The sequence below is a fragment of the Pyricularia grisea genome (genome assembly GCF_004355905.1).
Source record: "Pyricularia grisea strain NI907 chromosome Unknown Pyricularia_grisea_NI907_Scaffold_4, whole genome shotgun sequence".
Lineage (NCBI taxonomy): Eukaryota > Fungi > Ascomycota > Sordariomycetes > Magnaporthales > Pyriculariaceae > Pyricularia > Pyricularia grisea.
The window spans coordinates 3,756,576-3,771,755 of record NW_022156718.1 but is presented as its reverse complement, the minus strand read 5'-3'; the positions used below and the strand labels follow the sequence as shown (position 1 = coordinate 3,771,755).

Here is a 15,180-nt window from a genome sequence, read left to right as displayed (position 1 = left end):
GGGGGGGGGGGGGAGAGAAAGAAAATAACACCGAGGTACATCTCCGCATCTCCGCCAACGCCAAAGCCAACATTCTTACACAATACTTCATATTAGCGTCTGTTTTACATTCGGTCTAATATACAAGGTGGTAACAAACACTCTAATATGCCTTTCCAAACCTAACACTCCTCTTCTTCAACGTCGTATCGTCACTCATGCTGTCAATCTGGGCCGCCAGCGTCGCATTCAACTCGGTGACGGTCCCGTCCTTGGCCGGCTTGCCCAGGTTCAAGGACATGGGCATCAGCACATCGCACCGCAACGCCTGCGCGTCGCTCATCCTCTCCATGTGAGTGTTGTTGGTCTGGATCAAGATCCTCTCCCGCCCCGCCGCCGTGTAAGGCGTCCACTCGGCCGCGCCGGCCTCCCTGTCCTTGCTCGGGTCCAGGTGCCGGAGGAACGACACCCAGTACTTCCTGGTGAGCGAGATGGCCGGCTTGTTGGTGGTGGCGTACGACGCAGGCGCGCTGTCGTCGCGGCTGCGGCCCCAGAACGCAAACGTGTTGACCGTGTGCCACGCGCCGTAGCCCGCCGCCGCGTCGGCCGGGTCGACCACGTCGTACTTGTAGTTCCATGTGGCGGCGCCGTCGCGCGCAAGGTAGTCCTGCAGGTTTCGGATGGGGCAGTTGTTGCCGTAGTCGGCGTGGGCGTTGGAGAGCTGGCGCCACTTTTGGCCGGCGTTGGGGAAGACGGGCTGCGGCACGTCGACGTAGAACTTTTGCAGGATGGCGAGCGAGCCGTTGGACAGGGTCGAGTCGTCCTGCAGGAACGCCTTGCGGCAATCGGCGGTCGAGTTGACCGACTGGTCCACGTTCTTGGTCCCGTCGTCCGCGCAGGTGCCCCAGATTGTAGGCACCTTGCGGTACTTGCCCTGGCGGAACATCTCCGCCAGGCTGTCGCTGAAGAGCTCGCCGTCGATGTTCGGGTTGAACCAGCACTTGGAAGAGCGGATGGTGGCCTGGTCCAGAGCGCGTAGGCACTCTAGGGTGTCGGAGGAACCCGTGCAGTTCTTCTCCTCGACGAGGCAGTCGTACATGTCTTGGCCCTGCTCCATGTTGCGCATGGTGACCCAGGGACCCGACTCGGAAATAGCACCGGCGAACAGCTCCTTGCCACCGGGGATGTTGGCCGCCATGAGCAGACCCACCGCGGCACCACCGGCGCTGACGCCGTCGATGATGACCTGGCTGGGGTTTCCTCCAAAGGCGGCAATGTTGATTTGGACCCACTCCAGCGCCTTGATCATGTCCTTGATGCCAGCGTTGAATGTGCCACCACCAGCCTTGAGCTCACGCGCCTGCAAAAAGCCGTACATGCCGACGCGGTAGTTGAAGGTGACGACGATCACCTGGCCATCAGATGCAATCTCCCTACCGTTCCAGTTGGGGCTAGAATTGGACCCGAAACCACCGCCCTGGATGAGGACGACAACAGGAAGCTTGGAGCTCGTCGTGGCGTTGGTGGGTGCCGTGACGGCCAGGTAGAGGCAGTCCTCGTCGGTGGTGAATCGAGAGTAGGTGCCGGTGACGGTCCAGTCGGTCGGCTGCTGGGGCGGGCAGATGGGTCCGTGGACGGTGGCGTTGACGACGCCGGTCTGAACCGGGTCAGCCGGAGCGGCGAACCTGAGCTTGCCGACTGGTGGGGCGGCAAACTGGATGCCCTTCCACATGCTGACACCGAGATCCGGGTCGGTCACGGAGCCTTGGAACTTGGCGTAGCCGAGATCAACCAGGGTATCCACCGCCTTGACGGCGGAGAAGCCGGTCGCGGCCAGCAGAAGTGCCAGCGGTGATGTTGCTATCCACATTTTGGCTTATGTTCGAGTAAAATTAAAAGAATGAATGGAACAGCTCTGTAGAAGCATAAGCTTGCCACAAACAAGCTGGGGACCATATGGCAACATCGCGACTATGAGTTGTTTAAATATTCTCCGGCTTCTTTGCATCCCGTAAGGGGCTCGGATGTCATGGCAATTACGGCGAGTCCTGCGCAATTTGCTCTTGACTCGGGGCTCCGTACATAATCTAAATAGGGTTCAAGGTTGAAACGTTATTAGCAAGATGTTCGGGAGCTTTTGCACATCCCCCTGATTAACCGTTCAATCACAAATCGCCCTTCTCGTGGATATATTCAGTTGTGTACATGTTTCCCCAATGATTCGTCGATACCCGGAGCACCCCAAGGTTCAGATAATTAGATTGCATACTTGATTCTTGATTTTAACCGGTGCAATTTTGCGACTCGACTACTGCAACGCGACAACTGCGATGAGGAACTATTCAGAGCCCACTGACTCATGCTACGTTGCAGACGACACCCTAATGATTTCATGCCATCCCGTCAGGGATGCCGCTAGTCCCAAGGCGCAGTTTATTGTGTATGCTACATTGAAAATTTTAACCTTGAACGCCACAATGCCACCCCACAGACGGGACAAGCGGAGAACATGTTCATCTTCATTACTACGCCGACAATGCGTGAAATAGTGGGTGGCTCTTCACTGTAACATGCCCCCCAAAAAAAAAAAAAAAAAAAAAAAAAAAAAAAAAAAAACCATTCCCTGCCTTCATCCCCTATTCTGTCCCATTCAACATCTCGCCTCCCAATCCTTTGTATCCCCAGTCTTGCTCGCAACCCCATTCCCAAACTGCTGCACGAAATCGCCGCCGTCCACGCCGCCAAAGGCGGGCCAACCGAGCGCCTCAACTCCCGCGACTCCGTCCCTGACCAGCGCCAGCCACGCGTCCTGCATGGCGGCGCTTGTGTCGCGCTCCAGCTGCGTCGACTCGCCGCGGAAGTCGCCGTGCGTGCCAAAGAGCATGGGCAGCTCGGCGGAGTGGTACGCGCCCATCCAGGATTTGGGAGAGACGTTGGTGAAGTTTCCAAAGTACTCGTAGCGAAAGACTGGGATCTTTGCTTGAACGCGGTTGCTGGTGGGTTTGGTGAATTTGGTTTGGGTTAGTTTTTGACTCGGGATGATGAAAATCCCATATTTTCTGAGTGATTTCTTTTCCGATTTGTAGATTGTGATGGGTTCGTAGCATTTCGGCCAAAAGGACCACTTACACGCTTGACTTGAATGCAGGACAAAAGAACAGGGAGAGCTTGGTGGCGTCGGCGGCTTCTTGATCGACGCCGTTGGGATCGTATGGGGCAAAGGGGTTACCGTCTTGGGCATTGCTGCCAATGATGGCTGGCTGTAAGTTAATTGGTTAGTGTGTTCGACAAACCCAATTTAAACGGGGAGAAAAAGCACATACAATCTTTGCAATCTTCCCCTCCTGGTACAGCTTGCCGTAATCCCCAAACACAGACTTGCCATCCTTGACAGGCCAGAATCGAGTTCCAGGCTGCGATCCAGAGTCGTCATAGTCCTGCAAGAAGGTCGCAATATCCTCAGCCGGCACTTTCCTCATGCACTCCACCTCCTCGCCAGCCTGCAGTCCACCACAGCCGACCTTGCCGGCCACAAAGGTGAAATTCGAGGGCAGCGGCTCCGCAAACAAGTCAGTCAGCTCCGTCCCCGAGTCCATCATGAACGAATTCACAACCGGATCCTCGGCATACGCAAAAGCATACACCCCGACCGATATGGACCCCGCGCTCTGCCCCCACAGCCCCATGCGCTTCGGATCACCACCAAAAGCCGCAATGTTGTCCCTGGCCCACTCGACCGCCAGCCGCTGATCCAAAAGCCCCAGGTTCTGCTCGGTAGCGTTCAGGCCCGCCGCGGATGGGAATCCAAAGACGTTGAGGCGGTAGTTCATGACCACCACGACGTGCGACCCCGTCCGCTCCACCCATTTTGGCGGCAGCTGGTACGGCACGTCGACGCCGCCCGTCTGGAACCCGCCGCCGTACACGTAGATCATGACGGGGAGGTCCGCGCCGGCCTTCGCGGACTCGGGCGTCCACACGCTCAGGGTCAGGCAGTCCTCCGACACGGGGCCCGTGACGTTGAGCCCGCCCAGGTTGAACTGCAGCACCTCGCGCGTGTAGAACCCGGCGTTGGACGACAGGTACTGCATGCAGCTGGGCGGCACGGAGGTGGCGTCCACGTCGCCTTGCGGTGACGTCAGCGCCCGGGGAGCGGAGAAGCGCAGCGAGCCAAGAGGGGGCTGCGCGTACGGGATGCCGAGGAATTGGCGCACCGAGGGCGTCGAGGGGTCGATTGTGCCGGTTATGGTGGTGCCCCCGCCCAGTTGGACTGTTGGCCGGCCGACGGCAACGCCAGCGCTGCTGTTGCTGGACGCCGGGGTGGCGAAGAAGGAGAGGAGGGCTGTTGCTGTGAGGTTGCGCATTTTTGAAAAAAAAAGGGGGGGGATGGTGGGTGAAAGAGAGGGGAAAATGGCGATCTTGGGGAGAACGTTTGTTTTGATCACCGCCTCTCCAAAAAAATGCCAAATGCAACGCCGACGAGCTGGGGAAAACAAATCCCCGCATTTCAAGGAAGATTTCCCCATCTTGGAAATCCCGGTAGATGAAATTTCACTTCTCGGATCCACAATGTTGCGTCATTTCCCTAGCGTTGGGCCTAGAGACTAGATCAATGGATGTCTCGGTTGGGGTGTTGAGCTGCTACAAATTTCAGTATATTCAAACAGCCCTGCCGATAGATGCATACCCGGCGTATGGACGGACTCCTAAGCCTGCGGATCAAATCATGCACACAGACGGGTATCAGTATCGTTGACCTCTCCAGCTCCCGCTCTAGCCGTACCCACTCGATCCCGGCCGCCCGGTCTCTCTGGGCGGCAAGAGTGGTCAACTGTTCCAACACCTGCCTGAGTGAGCCCACAGAAGGGAAGGAACCTCTTGGCGATGACGACCACAAAGGCGAATGCACTTTTACGCCAGCGCTTTACCTCGATCCTACCCAGGGCACGGGTTGCAGAGCAGCAACTCGACGGTCATCTTGAACAGTATTAGGCCGTTGAAGGCCATGTAGGAGATGCTCTGGGATAGGTGTTGTTCCTCTGAGAACTCGACCATGTCAGCGAGTGAGAGGGATCCCATCTTGGCTTAGATGAATGCCCTGCTCGCGGCCTGCTGGGTTGTCAAACTCGGTTGCGTGACTGAGACCTCTAATCAACTTTACCAAAGCCCAAGGTTCATTGAGGAGGCTGATCTATGTTTACAACCACCACAAACCTCCCCCCGTTAGTCCCAGCCAGGATGCGGGTTATTCCGAGAAGCTGCACTACCAAGAAGCTACCAGCCTTTGAGCACCGTTTTCGCTACAACTGGGCAAGACTTCCATGAATACTAACAAAATAGCACCGCCGTCTATCCTTATTTCCGATACCACATCCGTGTGACCTTTGTTTTTCTGATCTTCTTCTGCAGCTGTAAAAGTCCGTACATCAGCGCCTCGGCCGTAGGAGGACAGCCTGGCACGTAAATATCCACGGGCAGGATACGGTCGACACCACGTACGACGCTGTAGCTGTAGTGGTAATATCCGCCGCCGTTGGCACATGTGCCCATACTAATGACCCATTTGGGATCTGGCATCTGGTCGTAGCACTGCCGGACTGCGGGCGCCATCTTGTTGGTGACGGTTCCAGCCACGATCATGACGTCGGCCTGGCGTGGTGAGGCGCGAAAGATGATGCCCAGACGGTCTTGGTCGTACCGTGGCATTGACAAGTGCATCATCTCGATACCGCAGCAGGCGAGCGCAAATGTCAGAGGCCACATGGATCCATTGCGCGCCCAGGCCAGCAGCCGGTCCATGTTAGTTCTTTGGGTGTTGGTCAGCACGTCGCAAGTTCAAGTGGGTATGCGGAGGGGACTTGGCATTGAGCATATATGGGCTTCTTACAATGCATAGTCAACGACGCTGGTTTCCTTCTTCACGGTAGAGAGTGCCTTGCCGGGGGACGGAAGACTGTGTCCGGCCCGGTTCGCCTTTGGTTCATCGAAGCCAGGGGTATCGGAAGACAGACACCTCGCATATGGACTGAATAAGGACCGACCTGTTGCGAGAGGTGTGCCGCACCGGTTGAAAAGGTGAACTGTATGTGTTCAAGTGTGTTAGCCTTTAGGCCTTGATATCAGCAAAGTGCAAGGTAAACGTACAGTTTGCTACCCTTGCGCCCCTCATCTTATGTCACTTTTGGATGAAAACAGCAAACGAGGAAAGCCCGGGTTGACAACATTTTATCACGGTCAGAAGGAGAAAAACGAAATCACCTGCTAGGCCAAGTCCTGTATGCTGATTTATGGGTTTGAAGCATCGGGAAATTCACACATGTTTGAGTATTGTTGCGAGATAGCTTCGGGATATTCACACATGCCTGAGATAGCCCACTTCATCTATGGATCGCATCGGGATTTTCACACATCTAGACAAAATCACCGTGCGAAAACAGTTCATTTCTATGATTCCGGCTACTGTGCCGAAACCTATTGAAACTGTCCCACAACTCTACCGTCGGGAAAAACACTCACGGCCCCACTTGGCCCGTTTCCCTTCATCATCAACCTTTCAAGTCTATTCTACAATGGGCAGTGGCTGCGTTCGTTCTGCAGTGCGTTGGTTGCTTTGTCAAAACCCGCTCAGAATCTTCGGCAAGGTCCATGCACTGCCGAGACATGGATCTTTGTACAGCTTGTCAGCTGCCTGTTGACGACGCTGCACATCACTGCCCCTGTACCAGCAGCCGCAAGTGCCCGTTCTGTTCCGCCGTCTTTTCCCGACCAGACGGCGCCAGACGACACGCAAAAACCTGTCCGCAGAGGGGAAGTCGCACTTTGCGCGAGGGAAAACGTGGCCGCAAGACACGGTCCTGCGATCAGTGCTCGCGTCTCAAGGTACATTGCAATGCCCAAAACCCTTGTGAGCGCTGCATCTCGCGAAACCTCGCCTGTACTTACAGTCGATGCTGCCCCACTACCACCAACAGACAGCCTGCTGCTCCGCATGACGAGTCACATGTTACTCAGGCGTCCAGCAGCCGTACTTCTGTCCCCAAGTCATTCTTACTCAATTTTACCGATGAGAGGCAGGACTTCATCACTGAGTGCGCTGTCGGCGAAGAGCCAGATGGCGCCCTCCTTGGCCCGACCAGCGTAACGGCTACACCTTCACCAACACCGAGTGAAACATGCTTAGATTACATCAACCCTATCCTTCTTCTGCCATTCGATGAGAACCAAACTCACCTCGAGCCTCTGGAATTTGAGAGACTTTACGGCACGGAAGAGCAAGATCTTCTGGGCGCCTTTGTCGACCAAAATCGCCGGCTCAAAGGGGATCTACTTGCCGCGAGACTTCATCAGTTGGAATGGGAGATCACCGAGCATATAACCTCTAGCCCTTCCTACCAAGGTCCTCTTCTCAACCCAGTCTCTTTTCGGCAATTTTTTAGCGTTTCGAATGTGCAAAGTTTCGCCATGATCCTTTGTCGGAAGCGACATTATCAATACCCATTAATACACTGGCCGACATTCTGCCTGGGGGAGGCCTCACTCCCCCTTCTCATGGTCGTTGCACTCACGGGTGCAACTTATTCATATCGTCCCGGACAGGGTTTGGGAAATGTAACCGAAGCCCGGAAACTCTATCATCTCGCAGACGCATTCGTCTTTCAGAGACTAAAGACTTTTCTCAGAGAAATGTCTCCTTCCTCTGAGGTACATCAGGTCGAGGGAGTCCAGCTTTGCCAGGCTGCCCTGCTAATGTATGGGCTGGAAACTTTGTCCATGACCGACTCTGCCATGTATCGCGTCGCTGTGACAGAGCGCTTGCCTGCGGTAGTAGCGGCCTTGAGGCGGTTACAGCTCGTGGGAACCCGCCATTCCCCGCCTGGAGATGATGACTGGCAGACTTTTGTACATCGCGAGCAGGTAATCCGACTTGTCACTTGGACCTTTGCCGTCGACGGTCTCGCTACTCTGTGCTGCAACAACCCACCGATATTTTCCATGCTGGAAATATCCGGGTCCCTGCCTTGTAATCCTGCCCTGTGGGATGCAGACTCGGAGAAAGCGTTCATTATGCTTAGACAGGAGTACAAGACGAGCTCACTTTCGTTGAAAATCATTATGCCGCGGTTGCTGGACAGTGCCTCGATAGGCCTCGATGATGATCTGGAAAATTTATCACCTTTTGATCTACACATTGTTATATGCGGTAAGTCAACTCACATAATTGAAATGCCATGCAACTCTTGCCCCTGACGAACCTTTGCTGACGAAACATCTGATACAGCGTTGCAACCAATCATCTTCAACTCTCACGTCGCCATGTTATTACCACAGCAATCGGGGACTCTGTTACAAGCTCTGAGCAAATGGAAACATCTTTGGGAACGAGCTTTGGACATAACCAGTCCACAATACAAACAATATCTAGGTATGGCCAAGAACATACCTGCAATCGAACATCTCTCGAGACGAATCGTCCAAGTTGCCTCCAGCCCCGAGGCGGGATCGTCTCGATACCTGGAACGGGTGCCATCGTATGGTGCCAAGGAGCTGCACAGTTTTATGAAGGATTTCATGTCGGATGCCTAAATGCATCAGCTGTATGGCAGAATAGACTTTGCTGTCTAATGCAATCCGCCCGGGCTGCAGTCAGCATTGGGCTGCATCGTTGTCTAATCCTGTACTAGACTAGAAGGAAGTTGGAAGCTACCTCTATTCCTGCTAGAGTGATGACAATGATTCAAGTAGCAGAGAGATGCTTACTCTCTCAGACTAATCAGGAACATGGCTCGGTGCCATAGTAATAAAAGCTTCAACATTGATCAATTACTTGCAAAAAAGGAGAATGACTCAATGATGTAGTCACAGTGCACAAGTTCACTCGCACAGCTCGTCCGATCTAAGCATCATGTGATGAACAGGCACTGCTTAAACCGAAAGACCAACTCAGGATTTGCACCGTCGAACCCGAAAGCTACTGAGTAAGTTTGAAAGAGAAAACCTGTCAGAGCTGCCGTCGACACTCCTCTACAGCCAAGGGCCCAGTCGGTCCGCCAGCGGGCGACATCCGAAAGGAACTCCACCAAAGCACCCACCTTGTGTGCCTAGCGCCCATGAAGTCGGAAACGGCGTCCGTTCCGACCATTCGGCTGCCACTGTTCGACGATGCTAGGTCTTTGCCACTCGCTCTTGGCCAACTCTCCTGCTCCCAAGGCTTGCCAGGCCATGGGTGCGTGGGTCGAAACATGAGAGGGGGCCACTATCCCCAGAACTTGTAACCCCTGATTTAACACTTGCCCACCCCAAGCCCTGGGATTAGGGGATGACGAACGAGAAATGGAAGTAGCATTTTACGGTTGCGGAGAGCTCAACAACGAGACATTAATCTTGGCGAATAGTAAATGAAATATGCGGTAATGAGTCGTTTTGTGTGAGGGGGGAACAAAGATAATACACGGATCATACCGTAGGTAAAGCGAGTATGGTCCGCTCAAGGCTACGAGAGATTTATTGAGTTGCTACACTATTTGTGATTTGCGGATCCACGTTTCTCTGTGAGTTCCTCCGCGCATCACCTCTCCCCCTCATCTGCACCAAACAAGACTGTGGAACCTAGTAAACCATTTGTCCACTTCAACGACGGTTTGGCTATTCCAAGACCAAGATTACCTCCACGTTTACATATTGAAACCTCATTCGTCATGGCTGATCTGTCACACAAATCGCCGGGCATCTCCAAGGCTGAACGGGTCGATGTTGAGGATATTGCCAATGGAAGAGACCGTCTCATTCAAGACAAGCCGTTATCAAGGACAGGTCTGATGACGGGCTCAGGGCGTTGAGAAGTGTTTGGTTCGCAAGCCGGACTGGAAGTTTCTGCGAACGGTGAGTTGTATGTTGCTGATGGAGTACTCTGACACTATCCCATACCCTTTTCCGGTCCCAGGCTGGCAGAGTAGAAACACCAACAACTTGACAAACATGCACTAACGCCAGCTATTCTCTCAACCACCAGCCCCATCTGCATGACTGCCATTGAGTTCTCCTAGGCCTTCATGCTGTGCCTGTTTCTCGTCGGTGTCACAGATGGCCCCTTCATCTCCGCCATATCCCTTCTCGCACGGTCTTGGCACAGCAAATAGACAGCGCTTTTAGAAGATCGGTACCCGGAATACCATTTATAGCAAGATATTACCTATATCTACCAGCAGCGTGAAAAATACTCCCTTAACGCTCAGATAAGTATGAGTCGGCTTAGCTAATTTGCATTAACGATCAATCACATCGAAATTTAAGCACCTGCCGTTATGGACCCAAGGGGAAGAAAGTCTGGCTGGTTTACCATCTATATAATGCCTAAACTTGTAAAGTAAAACTTTCGCGACCGTGGGTCGAATCTTTTGTTAAAGCCAAGAGCAGAGCAATGACCCTACTAGTTATCAGGGGTACCCCATCGCACATGTCTCAACGGTGAACCCAGCACTTCTTCGCATATCTATGCGTGACAGAGCTTTTGGATGAGTGCCCACCCTCTGAATGACATGCCATGGCCACCTCAGGAACCCAGACTGTCACCTGGGGGACTGATGTTCCGTCGCTACCAGAAACATTGGCAGTGTGGCCAACATCACCCATTGCCAAGACGTCCAGTCGGGTAGGCTCTGGCCTTTTTGGCAGCTCGGAAGATAAAAACATTCTTGAAAGGCAGCAATATTCAAGGCTTACTCGGCCAAGCTGGACATAATGAAACACGGCTCACGACATAGATTGCGCGAAGAATGGATATGCGAGGCTGATAACCTTGGCCCCAGAAGGATCTGGCACATAATCGAGGAGCTACCCGCTCTATAGACCTACGACATCAGGTCTGCAGCTGAAAGGGGGTACGAAATATCAAAGCATTCTTGGGCTGGCACATGGAGACTCGATGCTAGACTTGAACTACTTTTGTATGTCTCAAATTTCAAATATAAAGCAGAGATATCCGGGCCGTCTTGGTCATGGGAATCTTGGGCAGGAATTATGAAGCATCTCGCTATCGGGGTTGAGAGGGCCAAGAAATCGGGATTCTAGGTTTTTGGGGTGTAAAGATCGCTCCCCCGAGGCCGGATGCACAGGGTATGCTTAAGCAAAGGTTCGGCCGGTAATCCAGGCTATTGGGGTTCTCTACTAGAAGAAAAAGGCACTCCAACATCGTCAAGTCACAGCCATAATTTCACCGTTTCATCCGTCAATCTGGGACCTCCAGTCACCAGTTGCCAACATCTGGCAACGTGGCCATGTAAAGCTTCAAGCACACTGTTAGTACCGAGTCAGGGGTGGCAACGTGGTGATCAAGCGCACTTAATCGCTCACTAACTGGTCGCCAAGTCTTCACTGGATGAAAGCAGGACCTCTGTGATCGCAAAAAGTGGTATCCAAAATAGCACGCGGTCCTCCCAAATGCCGCCTTACAGATAAATGCCTCATCGACCGGTAGTATGGGCAATGATTACCCGCCCTCGATTACCTGCTTTTTTGTTGGTTTCAAACTGCCCCCTTTCTATCATGATCTCGATGGGCAACTTAGGCGAGTCAAGTCCTTGCTGGCTAAAGCAAGGAAGAAAAGAGCAGCAAAACATGGTTTTCTTTTTCTACATGTGGAGTCGGTGTTTGTTGGCAGGAGATCAAACTTTAATGGTTAAATTGATACCTACCTGTAGCAAGACAACGTGTTTTATTTCTCCCTCAACCTCACAAACCGGAGAGTGGGGGCTTTTCAGTCCGGCCTGAATGGGCTTGCAGAAAGCATCAACCGAGATGATGTAGTAGACGTAATCCCCAGCCAATGAATTTCTCGCCATATAGAAGCATCAAGGATGCAGGGTTTGGCAGCGACATCGACACCAACAGCTTGAGTGGCAACGGGAGCAAAGGGAAACAAGGCGGTCTGTGGGCGCATTTTGACTGTATTTGCTAGCGCAGGTATTTTTAGTAATTTATTAGTGACTTCAGAAAACGTTTTCAATTAGCGGCTTCAAGCTTTGATGGAAGGATGGTGAGAAATATGACATCCAATCGTCCACAAGGGTATAGTATTTGGCAATAATTGTGAAAGACAGGGTCTATTTGAAAAAGAAAAGTCAGCTCGTTTTCGCTCTAATGCTAGGGCATAAACGCCCAAATTGACATCCTTTTTCTTTTCTTTTTTCTTTTTCTTTATTAAATCCTGGAGACTCAAGGTAGAGTACAAGGTCTACGGCATAACCGATAATAATTTGGTATCGATGTATTATATCATGCGTCAAATTCCATTTTTAACTGACTAGGTAGTTGGTGATATAATATGCATCTTTCGTTATCGGTCAAGTTTCTTATAAGAATGGGAGGCCGGGTAAACCTTTCACCTAATCTTGATTCAAACATAATGTACGAGTGATTGCATATTGGCAATGTCCAAACTACCCTACCCCAGGTCGGAACCTACACATACATCAGTGTAAACCTGATATCGTGGGGGTGGGGGTGGGGTTGGTTGTGGGGGAGGTGTTTAATGGCGCAGAATTTCATATAAAATCTTGAAAGCATAATCTAAATACGTAGTACCAATGTTTTCTTCTGGAAAATGTCAAGTGCATCGGAAGCATTTACCTCGGTTGAACTCACATGCTATCTGTACTGTTGGTAAGTTTTACTTCAGACGATCTATTACGAAGTACGTACTACCAAGATAGTACTCTGGTAGCGTAACCAAAGAGGTGGGCCGAGATGGTCAGGCCAGGCGGGGTTGACGCTGCTAAACGTAGTCATGTAAGGTAAGCCTTAGCAAGCATATGCCAGCTCCTGTAGAGGAGGTAAAAACCACAAATCCCTGCAATTATTTCTTGAATTCTCGACTTACGAATAAGAAGCCTAGACGCATGCATCTTTGTACAGAATCAGTCAGGGGCACAAACCAAATTACATGAACTTTACAGAAATACCAACCGCCTAATGCTATACAGTCGCCGCATGGAACTTTTCAATTCAGGATCGTTCAGCAACTATTGACTTCTGTTACGACTTCGCCCTTGGCTCCCGAAAACGCAGCTATGCTAAAAATATGGGGCCATCACCATTAGTCGAGTGAACACTCGCAAAGGTATAGGCAGCGGAACTTACGAAACAGCCATAGACGACGTACAAATTGAGGTCGGCAAGGCTGGTGACTGTCTTTTATTCCTTGGAAACCAGCATTGTATACAGATACTGCAGACCCGGCTTCTTCGCTCATTGCAGATTTGGCACTTAACCTTTTATGTCAACTAATGTGCATACAGTGCATCAGGAAATTAATCGTCCGGAAATGGTAAGTTTTAAGGTCTTGATAAGCACTCTAAGTATCTATATCAGTCGGTATATAGGTATCTAAATTCTATTTATGTTACAAAGAAAAGGAAATATGGATCAACAAGTTCTAGAACTCCATTCTATCTTTCTCTCTCAACTCTACTCCCACTTGCTAACATCGCTACCCTACTTTGAACCAGTCGCAGGCTGCTCGTCATAAGCACAGTCAAACTCGTCTTTCTTCGGACCGTACTTCATGGCGCTCATGTTCATAGTCTCGATGAGGTCCTGAGTAAAGTCGCCATCCTTGAGCGCGAGATGAGCGCTGCCAAAATCAGCTGAGAGGAGCTTCTGGCGCACGCCGCTGGGAAACCCATCCCAGGAGACGAGGTCGCCGCGGAACCAAACCCCCTTTGCGTTTTCGATCTCATCGTCGTCCTCGTCGGCAAAGCGAAAAGCGTGCGTGCGGATGCCGTCGAGGTGGTAGACGATCTTGGGGTGCGTCCCATCCATGCGCACCTTGGCGACCGGCTTGACGTCGTAGCCGCCGTGCTCCGACGCGCCCACGTACATGACGCCCTCGTTATTGTACGCGCCCCCGGTGCCGACGTCGGATTTTGTCCAGACGATGACGTGCTCCCAGTCGTGGCGGTGGCCGCCGGCGCCGAGGAATGCGCCCACGTCCTTGGGGAAGTAGTAGGCGTACATGTAGGCGCACCAGCCGCGGTTGCAGCGGCGCCGCGCGTAGACGTTGTTGTTGTCCAGGTCCGACGGGTCGCGGCAGCCGCTGCTGCGTGCCGGCACCGTGGTTCCGGATGGGAGGCCGGCGCTCACGGTGCCCTTCTTGTCGATCGCTGGCCAGTTGTAGCAGCCGTCGGTGTCAAAGTCCATGGATGGCTGGAACTTTAGATACCGTGCGTCGGCCTTCAGGGGCAGGGCTTGTGGGGCGCCTTTGGATGCTCTGGCCCACAGAGGGGTTTCTGGGACGGGCGAGGCGGTCGTGAAACCTGCCTGCTTGGAGATGACGAGCATAGCGCAGAGCACAGAGCTCAGGCTGGAGGACTGGGTGTAGAACATCTTCAGAAGGTCTAGTGCACAACAAAAGGGGTGGTTGTAGAGTGAATATGGAAGAAGCTTTGGTCTACGCTTGGATGCCTTGCGAATATCGCGAGATGTGTTTGTTGTTCTGGTGATGCTAAGAAGGCTTTGAATATTGTCCAGCCGCTAGGTTCACTCTCAATTTATACATTTCCGAATCAATGATGCCTAATTTGATACATCGTCAACAGTCCATACCATAGACGGCAGTTGATGCACCACTGTTCACTTCAGCTGATCCAGCACGGGAGCAAATGCACACAGCCTACCGCAAGCGGAGGTTCAATTGCAGACGGTGAGGCCGCCAGAAACATCAGGTCGGCGATTATGCGGAGACGCATTTGCAGGTTCAGCTGTCATCTTGTATATGTGCCATGTACCGATTAAGCTTAGATACATGGCTGTGTTGCGCCGCCAATGGTTTCGCTTCATTGCATCTGCAAATAGCATCCCCTGAAGGTAGCACGGCGGAGTCAGTCAGCTGTGCCAAGTCGAATCGTAAGCTTATCGCCTTGTGTGTATCGGCCTGGAACTCCGATCCGAGCCCTCTTGGCAATGCGAGGGTGTGATTGGTGATTTGCCCGAGATCAGCAGCCATGAGAAACAAAAGGATAAGCAAAGAAAGCTTGATGGCTCCCGATTGTTCATAACCCCTCGGCGGTGAACATTTTTTCTACAACCGGAACGCCGTAACGCTGCTCATCCTTTGGTTGAAAGCTAACTCTGCTTTAACAAAGAAACAAAGAAAAAAAAAATAAAGCCTTGTGATCCAAAAAAAGGAGAACAAAAAAGACCCTGAGT

General features: G+C 52.2%; 6 protein-coding genes across 6 annotated transcripts; 1 reads left to right on the top strand and 5 right to left on the bottom strand.

Moving 5' to 3' along the window:
• Nucleotides 1-142: 142 nt before the first annotated feature.
• PgNI_07816 (uncharacterized protein) lies at nucleotides 143-1,849 on the bottom strand (the record flags this gene model as incomplete). The annotated part of the gene is made up of 1 exon (XM_031127822.1): nucleotides 143-1,849. The coding sequence occupies one exon, from the start codon at nucleotides 1,847-1,849 to the stop codon at nucleotides 143-145; it is 1,707 nt and encodes a 568-aa protein (XP_030981215.1).
• A 780-nt stretch (nucleotides 1,850-2,629) lies between these two features.
• On the bottom strand, nucleotides 2,630-4,343 carry PgNI_07815 (uncharacterized protein; the record flags this gene model as incomplete). The annotated part of the gene is made up of 3 exons (XM_031127821.1): nucleotides 2,630-2,972; nucleotides 3,109-3,239; nucleotides 3,303-4,343. The coding sequence occupies 3 exons, from the start codon at nucleotides 4,341-4,343 to the stop codon at nucleotides 2,630-2,632; spliced, it is 1,515 nt and encodes a 504-aa protein (XP_030981212.1).
• A 187-nt stretch (nucleotides 4,344-4,530) lies between these two features.
• Nucleotides 4,531-5,058, bottom strand: PgNI_07814 (uncharacterized protein; the record flags this gene model as incomplete). The annotated part of the gene is made up of 3 exons (XM_031127820.1): nucleotides 4,531-4,617; nucleotides 4,667-4,826; nucleotides 4,919-5,058. The coding sequence occupies 3 exons, from the start codon at nucleotides 5,056-5,058 to the stop codon at nucleotides 4,531-4,533; spliced, it is 387 nt and encodes a 128-aa protein (XP_030981213.1).
• A 276-nt stretch (nucleotides 5,059-5,334) lies between these two features.
• On the bottom strand, nucleotides 5,335-6,148 carry PgNI_07813 (uncharacterized protein; the record flags this gene model as incomplete). The annotated part of the gene is made up of 3 exons (XM_031127819.1): nucleotides 5,335-5,785; nucleotides 5,867-6,059; nucleotides 6,124-6,148. The coding sequence occupies 3 exons, from the start codon at nucleotides 6,146-6,148 to the stop codon at nucleotides 5,335-5,337; spliced, it is 669 nt and encodes a 222-aa protein (XP_030980696.1).
• Nucleotides 6,149-6,639: 491 nt separating this feature from the next.
• On the top strand, nucleotides 6,640-8,562 carry PgNI_07812 (uncharacterized protein; the record flags this gene model as incomplete). The annotated part of the gene is made up of 2 exons (XM_031127818.1): nucleotides 6,640-8,179; nucleotides 8,258-8,562. The coding sequence occupies 2 exons, from the start codon at nucleotides 6,640-6,642 to the stop codon at nucleotides 8,560-8,562; spliced, it is 1,845 nt and encodes a 614-aa protein (XP_030981207.1).
• Nucleotides 8,563-13,467: 4,905 nt separating this feature from the next.
• PgNI_07811 (uncharacterized protein) lies at nucleotides 13,468-14,358 on the bottom strand (the record flags this gene model as incomplete). The annotated part of the gene is made up of 1 exon (XM_031127817.1): nucleotides 13,468-14,358. One exon carries the CDS (start codon nucleotides 14,356-14,358, stop codon nucleotides 13,468-13,470), a length of 891 nt encoding a protein of 296 aa, XP_030980695.1.
• Between the last annotated feature and the right edge of the window lie 822 nt (nucleotides 14,359-15,180).